The 23,365-nt window shown below is 45.0% G+C and overlaps 1 protein-coding gene across 5 annotated transcripts in view; it reads right to left on the reverse strand.

Annotated features, from left to right (window-relative positions):
* The window catches only part of MYOF (myoferlin), a 188,578-nt gene that overhangs the window by 105,335 nt on the left and 59,878 nt on the right, over nt 1–23,365 (reverse strand). For 3 of the 5 annotated variants that reach the window (XM_002756412.7, XM_009009984.5, XM_054243108.2), the window contains exons 6-12: nt 10,068–10,234; nt 9,287–9,415; nt 4,734–4,796; nt 4,600–4,650; nt 3,445–3,475; nt 2,825–2,940; nt 1,694–1,820 (exon numbers count right to left, since the gene is read on the reverse strand). In XM_002756412.7, the coding sequence (XP_002756458.3) occupies nt 1,694–1,820; nt 2,825–2,940; nt 3,445–3,475; nt 4,600–4,650; nt 4,734–4,796; nt 9,287–9,415; nt 10,068–10,234 (684 nt within the window). Of the gene's footprint in view, nt 1–1,693; nt 1,821–2,824; nt 2,941–3,444; nt 3,476–4,599; nt 4,651–4,733; nt 4,797–9,092; nt 9,416–10,067; nt 10,235–17,430; nt 17,753–23,365 lie in introns of those variants that run through there. The other 2 variants (XM_078346062.1, XM_054243111.2) reach the window with 2 other exon arrangements.

Here is a 23,365-nt window from a genome sequence, read left to right on the forward strand (position 1 = left end):
TAGCCAGGTGTGGCACCACATGCCTGCAATCCCAGCTACCCGGGAGACTGAGGCAGGAGAATCACTTGACTCTTGCAGTTAGCCAAGATCAAGTCACGATACTCCAGCCTCCAGCCTGGGCGACAGGGTAAGACTCTGTCTCAAAACAAACAAACAAAAAATGATCTTTTCCATTGGGAGAAAGGTACTTTAAAGGTTAAAATGTTATAGGCCTAGTCTGACGTTTTCAGAGAAATTCAAGAAAATTTGGCATAATCACGAATAACACACTTTTGTTTTTTTGGTGTTTTTTTTTTTTTTGAGACAGTTTTGCTCCACCTCCCAGGTTCAAACTATTCTCCTGCCTCAGTCTCCCAAGTAGCTGGGATTACAGGCATGTGCCACCATGCCCAGCTGATTTTTTGTATTTTTAGTAGAGATGAGGTTTCTCCATGTTGGTCAGGCTGGTCTTGAACTCCTGACCTCAGGTGATCTGCCCACCTCGGCCTCCCAAAGTGCTGGGATTACAGGTGTGAGCCACTGTGCCTGGCACAAAAAAAAAAAACCACTTCATCAACTACAATCTATAATTGATTAAACTAAAAAGTAAATAGAGATCAGGATTTTAGTTTATACTTCATTTGATATAGTTCTTTCTTTTAAAAAAAAAAAGAAAAATAGAGACAGAGGTCTTGCTATGTTATCCAGGCCAGGAACTCCTGGCCTCAAGCGATCCTCCCACCTTAGCCTTCCAAAGTGCTGGGATTATGGGCATGAGCCACTGTACCTGGCCTATTTGACATGTTTGAGAGAAAGATAGGTATGAGGAGGCCTTACAGTACCATCTTTAAGACCATAGAGTCTTAAAAGAAAAGGAAAAGGATTCCCAAGAAAAGTAGCAAATCCTGAAGAGATCCATGGCCTGTATAGTGGGTGCAGCCTCGTGGGGACTTGGAGAAGGGTCCTATATCCCAGAGTCCAGCAAGAGGGATACAGGCCCAGCAAGGCAGACAGGAAGCTGGGCCATCAGCAGTGACAGAAGGATAACCAGACTAGCCCCTATAAATGGAATCATAGAAGCGATTCCCTTCTATGCATCCAGTCTTTTGCTGAATATATTTCATAATACAATAGTGGCAGGCTTCTAGTCATTGTGATGTTACTACCCTTTGTTCAGCTTTTTTTTTTTTCAGATGGAGCCTCACTCTGTTGCCTAGGCTGGAGTGCAGTGGTATGATTTCAGCTCACTGCAACCTCCACCTTTTGGGTTCAAGTGATTCTCATGCCTCAGCCTCCTGATTAGTTGGGATTACAGGTGCCTGCCACCACACCCAGCTAATTTCAGCTATTTTTAATAGTTGGATAGCAAACACATTGATTTGTTCACATTTTCATTTGGGATGAAAGGGGTTGGAAGTGATGACTGCTCATGTCTCTTTAGCATCCTCTAGAGTAAAGAGAAGATACAAAACATTAATGGAAGAGAGAGAGCGCCAAATGGGCCAAAGGCAGGTACTCAACAAGGAATAGGATCAGGAACCATAAGCCTGCTCAGGTAGCTTTCAATGGGGCCAGAATGAATGAAAATAAGTCCATGAAGCCCTTTCAGAAGAAAAACGTACTATAGGGACACCGATCACTATTCAGTTTGATTTTAACACATCTCATCATGCAGATAACCGACAATTAGGGACAAGATTAAATCCATACATACTCTGGGGGATGTCCTCAGCTCGGTAAATTTTCAGCAAGAAGGTCACCCACCGGAGGGCGATGCCAGCGGGGAGTAACAAATTGCTCTCCACATCATCACTGTCATTATCACGATCTCGTCTCTCAGGCTATTAGGGGTACATGATTTAAATTATACATATAGAAAAGCAGCACATGGAAAAAGCCAAGTTCATGCTTATAAAATGAAACCAATTAGAAACATTTCCATTAGAATTTCCTGTGTTTGGGACTTAAGAGTTCAGCCTGCCATCAGCCACCAGATTTCCTTCAACCTCAAAACCGCTCCACAAAAATCGATGCTCATGTATTTCTGTGTCATTCTGTCATTTTATGAGCATCGAGTAAGAGTGTGTGTGTGTGTGTGTGCGCGTGTGTGTTCCTGATGTCCCTTCAATTTCTCTCTGGCCACTTACTATTCTGCAGTTTGCCACCCAATTTCCTAGTATCACTAACCATTTAGGTAGCAATGCCTAATTGTACAAGTAAGGCATGCTCTCTAGATAAAAGCAGCCTTTCTAATGATGCAAGGACATTATAAAAACACATGCATCACCAGGCACGGTGGCTCATACCTATAATCCCAGCACTTTGGGAGGCTGAGGCAAGCAGATCATTTGAGGTCAGGAGTTCAAGACCAGCCTGGCCAACATGGTGAAATCCCATCTCTACTAAAAATACAAAAATTAACCAAGCATGCTGGCACATGCCTGTAATCACAGCTAATTGGGAGGCTGAGGCAGGAGAACTGTTTGAACCTGGGAAGCAGGGGGTGCAGTGAGCCGAGATTGCACCATCGCACTCCAACCTGGGTGAAGAAGACTCCTTCTCAAAAAAAACAAAACAAAACAAAACAAAACAAAACAAAACAAAAATAAATACACCAAACACATGCATCTTTTCTCAATTAAATGCTCACTCAAGACACCAGATAGGAGTCTAAGTGAGCTGGAATGCTAATTCCATGATGAAGAAAAGAACAGCTTCTGAATAATAGGGGGAATCAGAGGGTGAGAAGCTGTGTTTCATTTCACAATTACCCACACCCACATGCTTCACTCTTGGTCTCCTTTTTTAGTGAGAATTGTAAAAAGCAGAGAATGTAGGGACTCACGGGAGGCTCATCTCCGGTTCCCAGGACAAACATGCTGACTTTGATATAACCTTTAGAACCTGAACTGGCATCTTCTGGGTCATTGAGAAGAAGCCACTTTCTCATGACAGCATGGCCTAAAATAGAGGAATAGAAGGAAAGGGCTATGTTAAAGAGACACTGATGGTTTGCGATCCCTCTGCCATAAGATAAGCAGCATTTTCTGGGCAGCCTCTTCATGACCCACCAAATCCCCCAGATGAGTCTCCAGTGCCAAGTCTTCTGTTCTACACGCTCCCCACACCCCACCCCCACCATCCCGTTCTCGTGTAACTCAAACAAGACTCTCTAAGCTGTACCAACTAGTTTTTTAATTTCACGTTAAGATCAAAACATCCTCACAAAACATAGAAATCATCTATTTGAATGTTAAGATAAAAATTTAGACATTTGTACTTAGCTACGGTTATTTATTTCCACTAAGCATCCTCTCCTCTCCATCATTAAGAAAATGTTTTTTAAAAATTTCCTTTGACTTTAATTCCTTGATCCCCCCCAAATTGTCTTGATTCCTAGAATTGTCTTCGGAGTTAGAAAGAATGAATTTAAGACTTCAAATGGATGGGGAGAACATTACTTACCAGGTTCATCATAAACAAATCCAACATCAATCTGGGAAAACAATAATCGAAAGCAGTCTAAGTAGATTTTAAAATCAGTCTAGTCACTTTAAAGATACCATCATTATTATATTTTAATGTAATATGTTGATTACACTTAAATTTCCTTGAGACTCAACATTTCTGTCTTATCCTGTCTGTATCCCCAGTGCCGTGTCTGATGTGTGGCACATAAAAGACCCTCAGTAAGTCACTATTGAATGAATGAGCTGGTCTTGGGGCTGGAAGGGACCATGGAAGCAGAGTGACCAATCTGTCCCAGTTTGCTTGGGTCATTCTCAGTTTTACCATTAAAGTCCCAGGCAAACTGGGACCATTGGTCATCCTACAGAAATTCACCTGGCACAACTTCCTGTCCAATTCTCCTCCTCCTTCTCCAGCTAATGATACTATTAATATGACCATTTATTGGGCACTTCAATGTGCCAGGTGCTGTGCTAGGTACTTTACACATACTATCTCATTTAATTTTCTCAGTGATCCCATTTTACAAATGAAGAAACTAAAAATCAGAGAGACTGAATTCCCCTGGGACATGTGGCTACTTGGTGGCAGACAGGGTATAAATACAGTTCTGCTTGACCCAGATCAGCCTCTAGGACTTCTAGTGACCAGAGCTCCTTTCTTGGAGAGACAGCCTATTCCATGTAGAACTGATGGGAAGAAGCCAACCAAGTATTTGTCCTTTCATTCCAGTGAGAGTTACTTAAAGAAGCACCCTGGCCATCTTGCCTTGCTTGGCTTTCCTTTCACACTCTGGATTTATCATAATTGGCTTTGCAGATGGAGCTCTGGGACCCCCAGTAAGCGCAGGCAGATGGTGGGCTTCTTGCCATGGTCAACCACCCTTCCCTTGGTGGCAGTGGACTTGCTTCCATCCACAGATGGAACCCTGGGAAGGGCCTTGATGGGCAGCTTCAGAGCATCTTGCTTTGGAGCTCTGTTCAGTGTTATACTTTGGAAATGGGCAAGTCCCAAGCAGCCTTCAGCAAGCATCATCATGCTGAACCCTTACACATTCCCAAGATGCCACCAAGATGGGTAACAGGAATCAGATTTCTGTTATGAAGGTTCTCATTTTCTGTAAGTTGACTGAAGCAGACTGTTGTTACCCACCTTAAATTCCCCCATCAGACAATCTGCTCTCAGAGAGTGAGAATTATAAACCTGGAAGAAAGAAGAGCAGTGAAGAAATGACTGGCTTTGCCTGGCAGTGAGTGAGCAGTACCTTCCCACTTGCTGACCCTTACCCGGATGCTGATGGTCTCATCCATCAATTCAGACGGGGTCATGTTGACATTGTAGAAAAGCAACTGCCAAAACAATAAAGAAGATGCGTAAATGTCAACAGGGGATTCGGGTTTAGTGAGATCTGATGCTATAATTTTGTGGGTCCCCCTAAAAAAATACAAAACACAAATTCAAAATTAGGTTTGACCATGTGAACACATGGCAAGGCTTTGGAAAAGGCCCTGGAGTTTCAACTTCATGGTAAACCCACTTCTGCATGTTTGAAAAAAGGCGAAAGGGGTAAGCAAATACATCATTTACTTAACTAAATAAAATTGTTCACTTGGAACTGGATATCTAAAAGTTAAATGATGTAAAGATCCAAGGCTAAGCAGGTACGGGGTACACCCCTGTAATCCCAACACTCAGGAGGCTTAGATGGGAGGAGTGCTTGAACCCAGGAGTTCCAGACCAGCCAGGGCAATATGGGAAGCGGCTGTCTCAAAAAAATATAAAAGGGGGGAACCAAGGTGATTTCATGTAGCAATGCTTAGAATCGCTAAATTAAATGTCATTAAATGACTGCTTAGAGCTGGCATGACCTGGAGTGTGTGTTTTAAACTTCTCTAATGTTTTTAGTTCTATTAACTGTGTCTAGTGACTCTAATAGTACTCCAAAAAGCACCTTTAAAGCCAACTTTGCCCATGAGATTAAGTTAGTGCCTCAGCAAAGTCAATCCTGACCACATTGTAAAAGCTAATTTTAAGGTTGATTATTGGGAGATGAATATGAGGTGTATAGGAGGTTTAACCATGTTAGGCTAATAAATGTTAATCCTAAAAGGAAAAGATTGAGTACTTATTCCAACTGAGACTTTTTCCTCCGATGATTTACTTAGAAACATTTCTCATCTACAGGAATGCTGAAAAAATGATAAAATAAATTTTATTTCACCTTTGTTCACCAGGTGTCACCATTTTTGGATATTTGCTTTATCTTTCTCTTTTTTAAACTGAACTATTTGTAAGAAAGCTTTAGCTCTCACTTCATCCCTTCAGAATACATTTACATGCATCTCCTAAGAGCAAGGGCATCTTCCTACATAATTACAATACAATTATCATAACCAAGAAATCTCATATCTAACATATGGTCAATTTACAAATTTTTCCAATTGTCCTCGCAAAAAAACTCTTAGCTTTTCAAAGAGATGTAGGATCTATGCAAGAATCACACATTGCATTGGGTTTTTGTGTCTCTTCTGCTTCCTTTTCTATAGAACAGTGCTATTTCCTTTTTCTTTCTTCTTTAAATAGAGATGAAGTCTTACTATGTTGCTCTGGCTGGTCTTGAACTACTGGCCTTAAGCGATCTTCCTGCCTTGGCCCCCAAAGTACTGTGATTACAGGCATGAGCCACCGTGCTCACTGTTTTGTAAAATATCCCACAGTCTAGATTTGTATTAATGTTTCCTCAGTGTTGAAATTGGCCTGACACAGGTGATGTTGATTACTTCTGTTTTACCACATGAGGACACCAGTCATTTTGTTCCCACTATTGGTGATAACAAGATTAATATTACTTGGTTAAAAAAGATATATACAGGATTTATTTATTTTTGAGACAGAGGCTCACTCTGTAGCCCAGGCTGGAGTGCAGTGGCACAATCCTGGCTTAGTATTACCTCTGCCTCCCAGGTTTAAGCAATTCTCTTGCCTCAACTTCCCAAGTAGCTGGGATTACAGCCACCCACCACCATGCCCAGCTAATTTTTTTGTTTTGAGACAGAGTCTTGCTCTGTCACCAAGGCTGGAGTGCAGTAGCCTGATCTTGGCTCACTGCAACCTCTGCCTCCCAGGTTTAAGTGATTCTTCTGCCTCAGCCTCCTGAGTAGTTAGGATACAGGTGTGCACCACCACACCCAGCTAATTTTTTGGATTTTTAGTAGAAATGGGGTTTCACTATGTTGCCCAGGCTGGTCTTGAACTCCTGATCTCAGATGATCCACCCACCTTGGACTCCCAAAGTGCTGGGATTACAGGTGTGAGCCACCATGCCTGCCCAGGCTAGAAATTTTTTTAGTAAACCTCTTTTATATACATATTTGTTTTTATCACCTTACTTTTATTTCTCCTATCCCATAGAATTTTTTTTATTGATTTATATACTGGTCTTCCTTTTTGCCAAGAGATCTAATCCCCCGCAAACTCATTACAATGGGGAAATTCCGAAGAAGGTGGAGGTGTTTGCTGGGCTCCTAAGAATGTAGCTGAGTCAACAGGAAGCCTGCATTATCAATGCATCGGCAGGCCTTATATGTTAGGCCCAAGTCATCCAGCAAGAATCATGCTTTCTCCCCTCCCCGTCCAGTCTTGCCTTCCAATGTGAATTGCTCTCAGCCTTCCCTGAAGTCAATTTCCAGTGCCCATCTCAGTGCAGCCCCTACATCTAGTGAGAATGTGTATACTACTATACTTGCTTGCATGCTGTTGTCTGTAATTCCTCTGAGGGGGAGAGTGAGAAGAAAATGGGGCCTTCAGAGCTGGGAGCCAGCTTGAACAAAGGGGAAGAAATAGAAATGCGCATGGAGCCAGGCACAGTGGCTCACACCTGTAATCCAGCACTTTGGGAAGTCGAGGTGGGTGAAGCACGAGGTCAGGAGTTTGAGACCAGCCTGGCCAAGATGGTGAAACCCCGTCTATACTAAAAAGACAAAAATTAGCCAGGCATGATGGCAGGCACCTGTAATCCCAGCTACTCAGGAGGCTGAGGCAGAAGAATTGCTTGAACCTGGGAGGCAGAGGTTTCAGTGAGCTGAGATCGCACCACTGCACTTCAGCCTGGGGGACAAGAGCTAGACTCCAGCTCAAAAAAAAATGCTGCATGGAAGAAACCATTTCTTTTCTGAATAAAGAGGTAGAAAAAATAAAAAGGTCAAAAGCCAGGGCTGAAATGAGAAGCTGTAGTGAACGAACAGGAAGTGTGATAAGAAAGGCCTGGGCTAGAGAACAGAGCAGGAGACACAGGCTGAGGAATCCCAGAAATGTGTCTCCTCAGCACAGCTGGGCAGGACTCTACAAAGTTCCCCGAATATATCATTTCTCTGCACAGCCCAGTCATGGAGTTTTGTGGCATTTGAGATGATAGTCAAGGTATCACGTATTTTTGAGGAGTGTTATAAAAGGGGTCAATAGAACAGGCTAAATTCTCAGTATGGGAGATGGGACACAGTGGCTCATGTCTGTAATCCCAACACTTTCAGAGACGGAGGTGGGTGGAGAACCTGAGGCCAGGAGTTCGAGACCAGCACAGGCAACATAGTGAAACCCTATCTCTACTAAAAATACAAGTATTAGCTGAGTGTGGTAGTGCACGGCTGTAGTCCCAGCTACTTGGGAGGCTGAGGTGGGAAGACTGTTTGAGCCTGGGAGGGAGAAGTTGCAGTGAGCCGAGATAGCACCACCACGCTTCAGCCTGAGCAACAGAGAGAGACTCTGTCTTAAAAAAAAAAAAAAAAACAAACAAAAAACCAAAAAAACTTAGTGTGCGGGGGGCAAAATAAAGCCCCTGTATGCTAATAATTGCTTTCCTTTAACCTATATTATTTTTGCAGCCAAGTATGTTTTGACACCTCTAAAAAACTGGATTCCTTAGTCACAGAGAGTTGGCCCTCAGAGACACAATGCTAATTTAAAAAAAGCAAAGGTAGATATGAGACATCACATGCTTTATCATAAGGGTCGAAGGGATTCATCAGGAAGGGATCGTCAAAAAGTTGTCACAAAAACACCAGAAAGGTGACAGCAACTCTGAGAACCACCAACAGAGGGGACCAGGTGTTTTGTTTTTTTCTTTTTTCAAAGGCGTCTCACTAATATTGACCAGGCTGGTCTTGAACTCCTGGGCTTAAGCACTCCTCCCATCTCAGCCTCCTGAGCGTTGGGATTACAGGTGTGTATCCCCTACCTGCTTAGCCTTACATTTTCACATCGTTTACCTTTTAGGTATCTAAAAGCTCGATATCTTTTAAGTTGTCCCAAGTGAACAATTTTATTTAGTTAAATAAGTGCTGGCTGAGCACAGTGGCTCACGCCTGTAATCCTAATACTTTGGTGGTGGGTGAATCACTTGAGGTCAGGAGTTTGAGACCAGACTGACCAACATAGTAAAACCTTGTCTCTACTGAAAATACAAAATTAGCCTGGTGTGGTGGTGCATGGCTGTAGTCCCAGCTATTTGGGAGACTGAGGCAGGAGAATCGCTTGAACCTGGGAGGTGGAGGTTGCAGTGAGCTGAGATTGTACCACTGCACTCCAGCCTGGGCAACAAGAGCAAAACTCTGTCTCAAAAAAAAAAAAAAGCTATATTGATTACTTACCCATTTCTCCTTCTCCAGCATGCAGAAGTGGGTTTACCATGAAGCTTACACAGGGCTGTTTCCAAGACTCTGCCTGGTGTTCACTTGGTCACGCCTAATTTCGTTCCTCTGATGTCTTCACCAATGAAGCTGTTCCCGTGTTTCCCCCTCCTGTGGGTCTCACGAGCAGAAACGTGCCCTCTCAACCCCTTTACCTCATCAAAAAACGGGTTGTTTCCTCTCTTGATTCTTGTTCGGTGTGTCTGGCCGCAGACATGAACTTTGACCACAGGTCTTATGTTGTTGCCGCTTAATTGTCGGCCCTCAATCACTCGGACGCGGATCTGAAACACAGAAGCGGGGAGGTTACCAATCCTTTCCCAGCACGTGGTGTAAAAGCAACCTCAGGTGCTTCTTCATTCCATTCACCTATCAGGATTGCTAACACAGGGCAGCTCTGTGGTGTACCAGGTGCTACCAATTGCGTGGGGCCACCTGGGATCATTCCCAAGATGGGAACTGGGGTTGGGTTATAGAGACCAAGAGCAGCTGCAGGTATGAAGTCGTTCAAAGCTGGCCTGGGAAAGAGCAGGGCGGGGTGGAGGTCACTGCTCAGTCTCCAGCCATTCACCTGGTCTTGATGAGCCTAGTGATGAATCAACTCACTCCATGGCTGCCTCCCAAGTCTAAGACCGTGCCCAGAGCTATGAAAAACACAGTGTTTGTGCTTCTACTATTTGATTAGCTCTCTCCTTCCACCAAAGGGAAGGAGAATTATGATTTTATTTCTCTGAAGACCATCATCTGACCAGACTAAACCCATTTGTGCCTGCAGAAGAAAAATGGAGAGCTTTTCTTACTGGGTTTACGCACTGACATCTCTCTTTACTAGCTGAGCCACGGTCCATTCAAATACCACTGAAACATCCCCACAATTGACAGAAAATGGGCAATGTGAAGATGAAACACAGATGCAGAGCCCCAGGCCGTTCCTACCTGGAAGTCCTGTGGCTTATTGGACAGCATCCACCTGCTGTTCTTTACTTTGGTGAGCCTCCGAGCAAGCTGAGCTTCTGACATCGTCCCAACTGGCCCCTTGGGCCCAGGGGCCCTGACTGCATTGTCCAACCTGTCTTCATCACCTTCATCTTCTTCCCCGTCTCCTAAAATATCACAAAGAAACCCAGTGAGGGACAGCCCTTACCCTGAAAATGTCTGAATGCTCAGGTTTCCAGGACAGTTTTGTCCACCATTATGTTTTAAGTGTTCCTGAAGTGGCAGGTGAAGGAGATCCTCTTGGTGACACTGACTTGGGACTTCTTGTGACTTGGAAAAATTCTTTAGGAAAATGTTCACAGTGCATCAGGGCTCTTGCTCAAAGAAACCAAGAGAGGAAATGGCACCATCAAACCCAGCCAGGAATCACTGAGTTCTCATCTTAGGATCCAACCTGAGGTCGGGGACTTTCTGCAGTTAGGATGGAGACAGGAAGAAATGCCACAGAACATGGGAGGCTTGCAAGGACAGACTTCAACTCCAGCCTCCCACTGCAGGTCTTCTCTCTAGAGATCTGCTCCTGAACTGTTCACACTGTCTGTTTCCTGCTTGAGCCTCCTAATTTCACAACTGCTCTTTCCACCCTCATGATAGATGAGAAACTCTCCTCATTTTCTTGCCAAGCAGACCAAGGTGACCATCTTGCTCTCCCTTCCTCCTCCTCGTTTGTCATTTTAACACGTGTCTCCTCCTTTATCCCTTGACCTTCCCTCTGCACTCAGGAAAAGGTTCACCTTGCTCAGCAGAGTGAAAATCCCAACCCTCTGCCATGCATTAGATCCTCCTACCTTCTGATGATTTGCAGGCCCCTCAAATGTCTTCTCTCTCTTTTGTGTACCTCCAGGGATTCCTTCTCTACTGTGACCTTTCCTCTGCCTTCAAGTAGACACAGATCTTTCTCTCTTTACAACACCAAAAACCAAAAATCAACTCTGCCTACTACCTCTCCCCTTTCTTTTATTCACCAATTCTCTGAAACTCACTGACAAACTTGAGCTTTTCTTTTCTTAATAGACAAACAGTTAGAACTCCTGGTAATCTGTACAATATAATCTAAGAGTGACCAGAACATGAGCTTCCCTGTCTAGAACCCACCTGCGTTTGTATCCCCTGCTTTTGGATTCTGAAACTCCTTCTCCACAATGCAAGATCATGAAATAGATTTAATTTCCACAGACAGTCACCTGTCAGTCATTCACATCTGGTATGCATTAGTTTTATCAGATTACTAGGTACCATGGCTCCTGAAAGCTTGGGCTCCGAAGCCATGCAGTCTGGGCTCAGATCCACCCCCCACCCTCCAATTTTGAGCTATGTGAATCTGAGTAAATTTCTTAATTTCTCTAAGCTTCAATTTCTTCATTTGCAAAAAGGGGGAAACAACATTTACCACAGTGTTACCATAAAGATATAATTATCTATAGGTAAAGCCTTTAGCACAGCATCTGGCATATAGCAGCACCCAACAAATTAACTTTTTATTTTTTGGTTTTGCTGTGCAATCAGTTTTGGTTGGTGTCTTCATCTGTTTGAGCTGCTATAACAAAATGCCACAAACTGGGAGGCTATTAGACAACAGAAATTTATTTCGCACAGTTCTGGAGGCTAGGAAGTCCAAGATCAAGGCACTGGCAGATTTGGTGTCTGGTGAGGGCCCTCTTCCTGGTTTGCAATTAATTGGAGCCTTCTTTTCCTCCTACAGTGGAGGAGCAAAGGAGCTCCTTTTTTTTTTGAGATGGAGTCTTGCTCTGTCACCAGGTTGGAGTGCAGTGGCATGAACTCAGCTCACTGCAACCTCAGCCTCCCGGGTTCAAGTGATTCTCTTGCCTCAGCCTCCCAGGTAGCTGGAACTACAGGTGCATGCCACCACGACCTGCTAATGTTTTTTGTATTTTAGTCAAAATGGGGTTTACCATGCTGGCCAGGATGGTCTCGATCTCCTCACCTTGTGATCCACCTGTCTCGGCCTCTCAAAGTGCTGGAGTTACAGGAGTGAGCCACCACACCTGGCCAGGCCCATTTTTATCAGGGCACTAATCCCATGCATGAGGGCTCTGCCCCTGTGACCGAATCACCTCCCTAAAGACCCTACTGTCTAATCATCACCTTCGGGGTTAGGATTGTAATGTATGAATTGTGGAGGGACATAAACATTCAGACCATTGCAATTGGAAGGAGCTTATTCTGATGCACAGGACACTTCCTGGAAGCAGCTATGGAAGGCATGGGGATGGGGCACTGTAGCAATCAATGGGCCCAGAGTGTGGAAGAGGCAGCCACAAGGAAGAGGGTCCTCCACATGCACTGCCTTGCACTTTAGCCCAGGGTGGGCCCTGCTCCTCACCATCCATTCATTCGTGCTTCACCTATCCTAGCCTGGCTTCTGTTCTGCAAAGGTCAATCACAACCTCTCCTTGCCAAGCTCGGTGCCCTTTTCTGTATCTCCATATTGGATCTTCCACAGTCTTGGACACTGGTGCTCATATATATATTTTCAGATCATTGCAGCTCTCCTCCCCCGATATACTTTTTTCGGTTCTTCTGTGGGCCTTGTTTTTGTCTCCTACTCACTGAGTGTGACTTACTACTCTGTCCTCTGATCCATTGACCCAACACTCTCTAGATCCTCACTTCACACTTTAAGTAGCAATGGGCTCACAGAATGCTGGTCTATAAGGGACCTTAGCGATCCTTGATCGAACCTACCTGTCACCCAATTTTACAGACAGAAAATCTGAAATCCAGAAAGCCGAGGCAACTTGCCTGTAGTTAAGCTGAGCTAAAACCAGAACCAAGTTTTCACCCTGCCTCACTGGTTTAAAACTAGATTTAAAAGGCCAGACGCAGTGGCTCACACCTGTAATCCCAGCACTTTGGGAGGCTGAGGTGGGCGAAGCATGAGGTCAGGAGATCGAGACCATCCTGGCTAATATGGTGAAAAATAGAAAAAGTTAGCTGGGCGTGGTGGCACATACCTGTAGTCCCAGCTACTTGGGACGCTGAGGCTGGAGAATCACTTGAACCCAGGAGGCGGATATTGCAGTGAGCCAAGATTGCGCCATTGCACTACAGCCTGGGTGACAGAGTGAGACTCCATCCCAAAAGGAAAACAAAAAACAAAAACAAAAAAAAACCCCAGAAAAACAAAAACTGGATTTAAAACCAGGCTGCAGGTGAAGGACACATTTTCCTCCCTCAACATCTTTTTCAGGCTAATGGGAAAACATTATGGAAGCCAAAGATAAGGAACCTTTGTCCTCTGCAAGATGATCTGGGCCTCCTCTTGCCTATTCTTGAAGAGACTTCAAAAGAAAGGCTTACCTGCTGCCTCTCTTAGGGCACCTGGATCCAAGCTCTTGGAATCTTCTTCATCCTACTCTCTATCAGGTAAGTTCCTCTCCTCCTTAAGTTTCAGATGAAATATGCTGTCTTCCAATACGCTCTTCCCACCTCTTCCAGATGGAGTTAGTCCCACTCTCCCCTACTCAGCATGCATTGTTCTTTCTAGTCCTAGCCACACAGTCTTGCACCTGCTTGTCAGCCTGTAGGCTTCCCCTACTCCCAGGCATTTCAGAAGCAGGAAGCTTGCCTTTGCTTCTTTGTGTCTGCCCCATGCCTTACAGAACACCTTACATAAAGTGTACAGAAAGGGACTGATAAATGTGGAATGAGTAAATAAATGGGGAGAAGGGCCAGGTGTGGTGGCTCACACCTATAACCTCAGCAGTTTGGGAGGCCAACACAGGCAGATCACCTGAGGTCGGGAGTTGGAGATCAGTCTGAGCAACATGGAGAGACCCTGTCTCTACTAAAAATACAAAATTAGCCAGGCATGGTAGCACATGCCTATAATCCCAGCTACTCAGGAGGCAGAGGCAAGAAAATTGCTTGAACCTGGGAGGCGGAGATTGCAGTGAGCTGAGATCGTGACACTGCACTCCCACTTGGGCAACAAGGGCAAAACACCATCTCAAAATAAATAAATAAATAAAATGGGAGAGGAACAAAATCCCAGGCACAAATGTGACTTCACATTTGGAAAAAAATACTGCACAGCTCTCAGGAAAGAACACCCAGACAGCTGAAGAGGTGCTCCTCCCAACTTTGGCACCAGCCTCAGGGAAGCACTGGGAGCCAGGCGCCTTCACTCTGCAAACCTGTCCTAAACCAAGCAATGGCTGGCGCTGTTAGCCGTCGGGTTCCTCCAAACAAGGAAGACGAACGTCCTCCTGTCATGCTGGGCCTAAGTGGGACTTCCTTCTTGCTGTAAATTATACCATTTGGGGCTGGTGATTGTTTATGGCAGCAAGCAGGAAAAAAAGTTGGGGTCAATCATACGCCTTTACAATGCTGTACTCTGGACAAGTACTCATTACATTCTCAATGGATGCTCTAGAAGAGCCCATTTCTTCTGGGAACGTCTTCTGCTGTTCAGACTTTAGGCTAAAGGGCTGGATCAGAGGAAACCAGCCTAAGCCATGGTGACAGCCAGCCTCTCTGCCTTACAGAAGAAGAATATTCGAGCAGGAAATCTCCCCTTTATGTGGCAGGAAGCTGCAGAGGATTAAACAATGCTACACTAAGGGTTCCACAAAGAGTGAGGGGGCCCCTAAGGCACCGCTAAACACACCCTTATGTACAAGCCGTGTCATGACTGAAATGCTGGCAGCTGAGCTGGTAGGCCCTGCTCATGAGACCCAGGCACGAATGTAATCCACAGCCAGGGGATCTACAAAGAGTAACTCTTTCACAACCACAGAGGGCTGCAGCAAATCAGGAATCACCGACTGAACAGGAGGCTGCTGGTAGTACAAGCTTCCGAAGGCTAACGTAAGAAGTCCCACAAACTGGGTAGCTTAAAACAATAGAAATTTATTCTCTGGTTAGGCGCAGTGGCTCACACCTGTAATCCCAGTACTTTGGGAGGTCAAAGCAGGAGGATCACTTGAGCCCAGGAGTTCGAGACCAGCCTGGGCAACATAGGGAGATGCTCCCACAATCTCTACAAAAATTTTTAAAAACTAGCCGGGTGTGGTGGTGCATGCCTGTAGTCTCACCTACTTGGGAGGCTAAGGTGGGAGGATTATTTGAGCCATGGAGGTTGAGGCTGCAGTGAGCCATTATCAAGCTATTGCACTCCATCCTGGGTGACAGAGCAAGGCCTTGTCAAAAGAAAGAAAAGAAGGTGGGGGAGGGAGGAAAGGAAGGAAGGAAGCCAGGAGGGAAGGAGGAAAGGAAGAAAGGTAGGAGGGGAGGGAGGGAAGGAAGGAAGGAAGGGAGGGAGGGAGGGAGGGAAGGAAAGAAGGAAGAGAGGGAGGGAGGAAGGGAAAGAAGGAAGAGAGAGAGGGAGGGAGGGAAAGAAGGAAGAGTAAAGGAAGAGACGACAAGAAACAAAAGAAAGGAAAGAAAAGAAAAGGCATTCCCTGACAGTTCCAGACCTTACAAGTATATAATCAAGATTTTGGCAGAGACATTCTCTCTCTGAAGCCTCAAGGGAAAAATCCTTTCTGCTTTTTCCTAGCTGTTGACTCCCAGCAATCCTGAGCACGCCTTGCCTGTGGCTGCATTACTCCTCTGTGGTCACAGGCCTTCCTCCCTCCACTGACTTCACCTCTGCACCCAGCCAGCTGGACCTGCGGGAAAGCACACACGTCTTACTGGACTGGTCTCACTTTAATTTCCTGATCACAAACTGTGAGTGTTCTCCCAGGACCGCCTGGCCATCCTACCACATTTCCAAGACATCTATCCCATCTTTCCGGGATCCGGGTCTGAGAAGGCCACTATTAACCAGCACAGTCAAATCACTTTACCTTTCTGAACTGCCACCTGTTTTGCATCTTGAACGCTTCCAACACTGTCTTTCTCATTGTCCGCTAATGACTCGACTTCTTATTTCATTGAGAAAACAGGCAATTAGAAGAGAATTTCCACATCCTTCCAACTCAATCATCTACCTGTATCTGTTGCTTTCTCTCCTGCTACAATTACTCCGTTGCTGAACTAACTGTGCTCCCTGACTTGAAGCCAACTCTTCCACATTTGCACGGACCCTATCTCCTGTTGCTACTCAAGGAGTTTTGCCTCTGCGATTTCTGTCTCTTTACACATTCATCAGTTTCCCCCTTCCTGCTGGAGGAGTCCCATCAAAATATAAACATGCTGAAGTATCACCCAGAATTTTAAAAAACGAAACTTTCATTGACTCCACAGTGCCCCCTACAGTTACTGCTCCATTTTTCCTGCCTCTTTTGGGAGGAAACTCCTGAGAATCATTTTTACTCACATTCTTCACTCCCTCTCTGATTCTTATTCTTCCTCCAGCCAGGCCTCTGCCCACCCTAGTCCACTAAAACTGTTTTTGTCAAGGCTACTAAAGACCTCCATGTTGCAAAATCCAACGGTCCAGCCTGGGGTCTCTTCTTACTCAAACTCTTCACAGCATTTGTTTGTTTAATCCCTGGAACACTTTCTGCTCTTGGATGCAGCCTATTGGAACCAAAGCACAGCTGCTCATCCTGCATTCACAATTAGCAGTCATCACCAAAGAAACTTCTCATCCCAACTTCTTATAATACATGAACCCTGGCTTTTTGATCAGGAGTGTTCTTTTTTCTCTCTCTCTTTTTTTTTTTTTTTTTTTTTTTTTGAGACAGTCTCATTCTGTTATCCAGGCTGGAGTGCAGTGGCATGATCTAGGCTCACTGCACCCTCACCTCCCGGGTTTAAGGGATGCTCCACCCTCAGCCTTCTGAGTAGCTGGGACTCTAGGCACACACTACCACATCTGGCTAATTTTTGTACTTTTAATAGAGACAGGGTTTTGTCATGTTGGCCAGGCTGGTCTCAAATTCCTGACTTCAAGTGATCCGCCCACATCAGCCTCTCAAAGTGCTGGGATTACAGGCATGAGCCAATGTGCCCAGCCATGACCAGGCCATTTAATAGAATCATAGAACTTTGGAGCTTGAAGAGACCCTACATATTATTAAATCCAAATTCCTAATGTTGTAAGAAAGGAATTTGAGGCTCAGAGAGGTTAAGTGACATTGCCTCTGTCACATAGCTTGATAGTGGACCAATGCTCAAATCCAGATCTGTTGATTCACAGTGGTTTAAGGTTCCTCACTTTCCCTCTCTGGCTGTGACAAGCTCTTCACAACTCCCTGTAGGAATGCCATCCTGCCTCTCCAACAATTATAATGTCACTTGGTCAAATCCTACCAAGCTTGTGACTGCAGCTAACACTGACCTGTCTCCTTTTGTATTATCAGTAACCCATGTATGATCCACTCTTCCTTACCCATGATGTTTCAACTAACATTTAGACATGGTCTCCATCATAGCTCCAGCAAGGTAATCATTCCTGAGATGTATTGTGGTCCTGTTTCCAGAAGCTCAGCAGCAATATTCCTGCCAACTGCCCTTGCGTGCTGTCACTTGTGATCATGAGACTTGCCTACATGGCTTCTGTCCACCCACTCAGTGCTGAAGAGTTGGCAGCCCTGGGGGACCTCGTGATACAGTCAAGTTTGCCTTGGCATCCCAACTGCACCTTTCCCCCAGTGCATATCAATGTCCCTTCTTCCTCCAGCTCCCATACTCCTCTCCAGCACTTCTTCTCCCTACCAAGTGGAAGAGAGTGGGCTATTAGTCACTGAGATGTCAGATGTCACCAGATCTGCAGGTCATTGTCCCCCCACCTCCATCACCCCACTTTGTCTGCGCCTGGCCAGGGAGGGAGATCCTTCTTGAAGCTCCCCAGTGGAGGCAACTCCTAGGAATGGTTGAGGATGAGGAGCACTTTCTGGTCGCCCTCGCTGAACTGGGATCCTCCTGGCTGGAACACAGACCCCACTTCAGCCGCTGGCACGTCCCTTTATCCAAACAGTCTCCCTCTCCTTTTCTCTCCTCCCAGGCTCAGATGATCCTCCCACCTCATCCCCCAGAATTGCTGGGATTACAGACATGCACCACCATGTCCAGCTAACTATTTTTATCTTTTGTAGAGATGGAGTCTCCCTATGTTGCCCAGGCTGCTCTCAAGCGATCCCAGGCTCAAGCGATTCTCCTGCCTCAGCCTCCCAAAGTGCTGAAATTTCAGGCATGAGCCACAGTGCCTGGCCTCTGTCTGTGTTGCTAACTCTGCTTTTCAAGATGAAGTCTTGTTAAGTGGCGGTACTGGTTAAGCCAGAATTTTATCACTTTGAGCCAAAGGTCATTGCCCAAGCACACGAAGAACTGATACCATGTTATCTTCAGTGTAAGCTAAAAGGACAATGCAGACCAGGAAAGAGTAAGTTTTGAAGCAGGAAAACATGTAATATCTTGGAGATAACACAGCTTCTTAGCTGGAATGTTGAATAATATTTTTTCCGAGTTTCTAAAATGTTAAAAGTTTTATAAATAAATCTTTGTGCCCTACTGTAAGCAATTTGTTACCCCACACCAATTCTTAGGTAAATAACACTAAATGTGCCCTAAGAATCTTCTAGCATGTTCCAATACACAGATCAGAGCAAAGGTACCATAGAGGAACGTAACAAGCAGGGATGCAAATGCAGTCCTGTGGGCAATGGATGAATCAGGCTGTGAGCCAGTCTAGATAAAGCCCAGAGATCTCACTATGCCTCCCTCTAGGAAACACCGCGTTAACTAGGTGAAATGCATTTTCTCAACTGCAGGGTTTCTCAAAGTGAACTCCGAAATCTGCCTTCATCAGGTTCTCCCTACAGACTGGGGGCCCCTCCAGATGAGCTCTATTAAACCCCCTGGAGATGGGCACCGGATGACTGCACGTTTCGAGATCTCCCTGGACGATTTCACTGTGTCTAAATATTGAGAACCACTTGTTTATCATGAGTGCTTTGATTTTCCTAAATATCCTAGAAAAAATTAGACTAATAAATCAGTTTACTAGACAAAACCACTTGATTAGAAACCCAATCCTGACAGCTGGGCACGGTGGCTCACACCTGTAATCCCAGCACTTTGGGAGGCCGAGGAGGGTGGATCACCTGAGGTCAGGAGTTTGAGACCAGCTTGACCAACATGGAGAAAGCCTGTCTCTACTAAAAATACAAAAAAAATTAGCTGGCTATGGTGGCGCATGCCTGTAATCCCAGCTACTCAGGAGAATTGCTTGTCCCAGGAGGCGGAGGTTGAGGTGGTGAGCTGAGATAGTGCCATTACACTCCAGCCCAGGCAACAAGAGAGAAACTCTGTCTCAAAAAAAAAAAAAAAAAGGAAGAAGAAGAAAAGAAACCCAATCCTGGAAATAGTGCGTGCAATTCTGGCACATGGATCATTTTCTAGCTCCACTCTGACCAAGTCAGTCCCTTGTCATGGAGCACCTTTCATGGAGGCCCATGGTCTTCCCATCAAGGACAAATGTCTCAGCCTAGCACCTACAGCCCTCGGGATCATGCTTCCCTTTCAACACACTTCTGCATGGGCCAGGAGCTTTGGCATATTCACTAGTGTTCCCCAAAATGCCCTTCTTTTTTTTTTTCTTTTCTTTTTTTTTTTTTGAGACAGACTCTCGTTCTGTCACACAGGATGGAGTGCAGTGGTGCAACCTCAGCTCACTGCAACCTCTGCCTCCTGGGTTCAAGCAATTATCCTGTCTCAACCTCCAGAGTAGCTGGGATTACAGGCACCTGCCATCACGCCCGGCTAATTTTTGTATTTTTTGTAGAGACAGGGTTTCTTCATGTTGGTCAGGCTGGTCTTGAACTCCTGGCCTCAGATGAGCCACTCACCTCAGTTTCCCAAAGTGCTGGAATTATGGACATGAGCCACCATGCCCGGCCCCAAAATGCTCTTAGAAAAAAAATTTTAACCATATTCAATGCCCATCTATCATTCACTCACTTATTCTTCACTGAACTAACCAAGCATTTATTGAACAATTATGACTTCTCAAGGGCTGTGCTAGGCACCGTGAATACAGAGTTGCAATACATAGCTGAAAAAGCGTTTTCTTAAAGCAATTCTCCCCATATAACAATGTGCTTAATCCTCTCTGGAGGAATGTATTACATCAGCTCTGGGCTATAGTTGTTCATGTTTATCTCTTACCTTCCTATTGAACTGCAAGCTCTTTGGTGGTAAAACAATGGCTTTCTCACCTCTGTATGTCCCACAGTCAGGTGTCAGTAAATGTTTTCTAAACTGGATCTAATTTAATTTAAGGCTGGGCACAGTGGCTGAGGCCTGTAACTTCAGAACTTTAGGAGCCCGAGGCTGGAGGATCACCTGAGGCCAGGAGTTCAAGACCAGCCTGGTCAACATGGTGAAACTACATCTCTACTAAAAATATAAAAATTAGCCAGATGTGGTGGCAAATGCCTGTAGTCCCAGCTACTAGGGAGGCTGAGGCAGGAGAATCACTTGAACCCAGGAGGCGGAGGTTGCAATGAGTCGAGATCACACCACCACTGCACTCAGCCTGGGCAACACGGCCAAAACTCCATTAAAAAAAAAAAAAAAAAAATATATATATATATATATATATAACTTTAAGCAAATGACTCTGGGGTTCATGGAATGAAAGACATCTGAAGCGGTGAAGTCTGGCTATGAATGAGTTGTTGCATGTCTATGGTTGGACAGAACACAAATTGAGCAGATGGTGCTTGAAAAACGGACGTGAGATTTTAAAAATAGTTTCTTCCAGCTACAGGAATGTAGGCTCCAGTTAAGCCGACTGACATCTGGCAAATTGAGTTGCCATGGTAACAGGTTTTCAGGTCAAGCCTGGAGACTGGGTCAGCCTTCCCCTCTGTCATGGGAAGTCTTCGAGGGGTCAGTGAAAAGAACATCTTCTGGAAAAGACAACGCACACTTCCAGTCAAGCCACTGGTGCCACATGGTCTCTACCTTTTCTCATCTTCATATAAAAGCTCTAAGAAAGCACTCCTTAAACAAGAACCCCTCAGGTGTTTACTTCCTGTGATATGTGATCATAACTAGCTTCTTCAAATTGCAGGGGCAAATTTTCCTGAAAATCTTCCCTTTTGTGTTCCAGTATAAATATTTCTAATATCTCCTCTGCAGGAGCCACTATGTGGATGAGAAACTTTAAAATCAAATCAATAGCAGGCCAGGTGCAGTGGCTCACACCTGTAATCCCAGCACTTTGGGAGGCCAAGGTGTGAGAATCATGAGGTCAGGAGTTTGAGACCAGGCTGGCCGACGTGGTGAAACTCCGTCTCTACTAAAAATACAAAAATTCTGGGCCAGGTGTCCTGCTTATGCCATTAAGATATGCAGTGCCAAGGGGTATGGCTGTCTTGCTGTTCTTTGTCTCATATTTGTTCGTCTTTATTCTCCCAAAATTATAAGTTGTTTTTTTCCTGGTGTGACCCTAGGGGGTCACGGTAGGTGCTCAAAGACACCTTTGCTCAGTTGAACTGAATTACCATGTGATATAGTTTGGATATCTGTTCCCTCCAAATCTCATGTTGAAATCTGATCCCCAGTGTTGGAGGTGGGGCCTACTGGAAGGTCTCTGGGTCATGGGGGTGGATCCCTCATGAATGGCTTGGAGCCTTCTCTTCAGTAATGAGTGAGTTCACGTGAGAGTCGGTTGTTTAAAAGAAAGTGGCACCCCCGCCTTCTCTCTCATGTTCCTCCTCTCTGATCATTTGATACCTGCTTTCCTTCCCCTTCCTCCATGAGTGGAAGCTCCCGGAAGCCCTCAACAGAAGCAGATGCTGGCACCATGCTTCTCGTACAGTCTGAAGAATCATGAATGAACAAAATAAACTTCTTTTCTTTTCTTTTTTTGTTGGAGATGGATTCTTGCTCTGTAGCCAAGGCGGGAGTGCAATGGTGCAGTCTAGGCTCACTGCAACCTCTGCTTCCCGGGTTCAAGCAATTCTCCTGCCTCAGCCTCCTGAGTAGTTGGGATTACAGGTGCACGCCACCACACCCAGCTAATGTTGTACTTTTAGTAGAAATGGAGTTTTACTCAGCCTCAGGTATTCCTTTATAGAGATGCAAACAGACTAAGACACTATGTCAGGGAAAATAAATGTTTTTTTCTTGAAACATCTAGATAGTAGAGGCTATTCTAAGGGTTTTTTAAAAATGCTGAAGGAACGTTTCTCTTAGCCAGATTAGGAAGTCGACACACAGAATGCCCCCTGTGACTCAGCCCTGGCAAACTTTCATTTTATAGAACAAAGACAACACTTCCAGATCAAAGAGCCCTGTTTATTTTTTTAATAAAGAAATTTCACTGTGTCATGTTGTACTTAGAAATAAAGTTGCCCTGCAAACACAGTTCATTTGCAGACCAACACTTGGTGACGTCCTTTGTTTGAAATCCAAATACAAGGAACGCAACTTCTGGTTCATTTCCTGTCTTAGTCGAGCAATGTCAGGGATTCTGAAGAACCTCCACGGGAGACCTGGGCTGTGCTTATGCAGTTCCTTGGTGCTGAGCCTGCTGGGAGTTGGACTCCTAAGGGGATAGTGGACTCCTTAAGTCCACTGTCCTGCTGGGAGCACTGGTGCTACAAAGGCTTAAACCAAGAAGAGAGGAGAAGGAGCCTTGGATGGCAAGGATTTTCTCCCCAGCGAGTTTAAAAGTTCAAGAGTTGAGGCCAAGTGCAGTGGCTCACACCTGTGATCCCAGCACTTTGGGAGGCCGAGGTGGGTGGATCACCTAAAGTCAGGAGTTCAAGACCAGCTTGGCCAATATGGTGAAACCCATCTCTACTAAACATACAAAATTAGCTGGGCATGGTGGCACCTACCTACAATCCCAGCTACTCAGCAGGCTTAGGCAGGAGAATCACTTGAACCTGGGAGATGGAGGTTGCAGTGAGCGGAGATCATGCCACTGCACTCCAGCCTGGGTGACAGAACAAGACTCCGTCTCAAAAAAAAAAAAAAAAAAAAAAAATTAATTAATTGAAAATTTTTTAAAAGTTCAAGAGTTGGTCCCTTTTTTTTTCTTTTTTCATTTCTAAGGAAGCAGAAATTTGCTCCAGGAAAATCACATGGTTTTGGCACTTGGGTTTCTGGGTTTGGGCTCAACAGGGTCCATTTCAGGAGGTGAGATCTCCTTCACATCCTGAACAGCTTGATAAAGTGCTTGTTCTCAAAAATTTTCTGGTACACTGGGATCATTTTTTAAATGATATTTATAAAGAAAGCGTTTGATCATCTCAACCTTACTTTGAGCCAAACCAGGACATTCTTTTCTAAAATCTCTGCTTTTTAAAGAA

The sequence above is a fragment of the Callithrix jacchus genome, chromosome 12 (genome assembly GCF_049354715.1).
Source record: "Callithrix jacchus isolate 240 chromosome 12, calJac240_pri, whole genome shotgun sequence".
In the NCBI taxonomy this organism is placed as follows: Eukaryota; Metazoa; Chordata; class Mammalia; order Primates; family Cebidae; genus Callithrix; species Callithrix jacchus.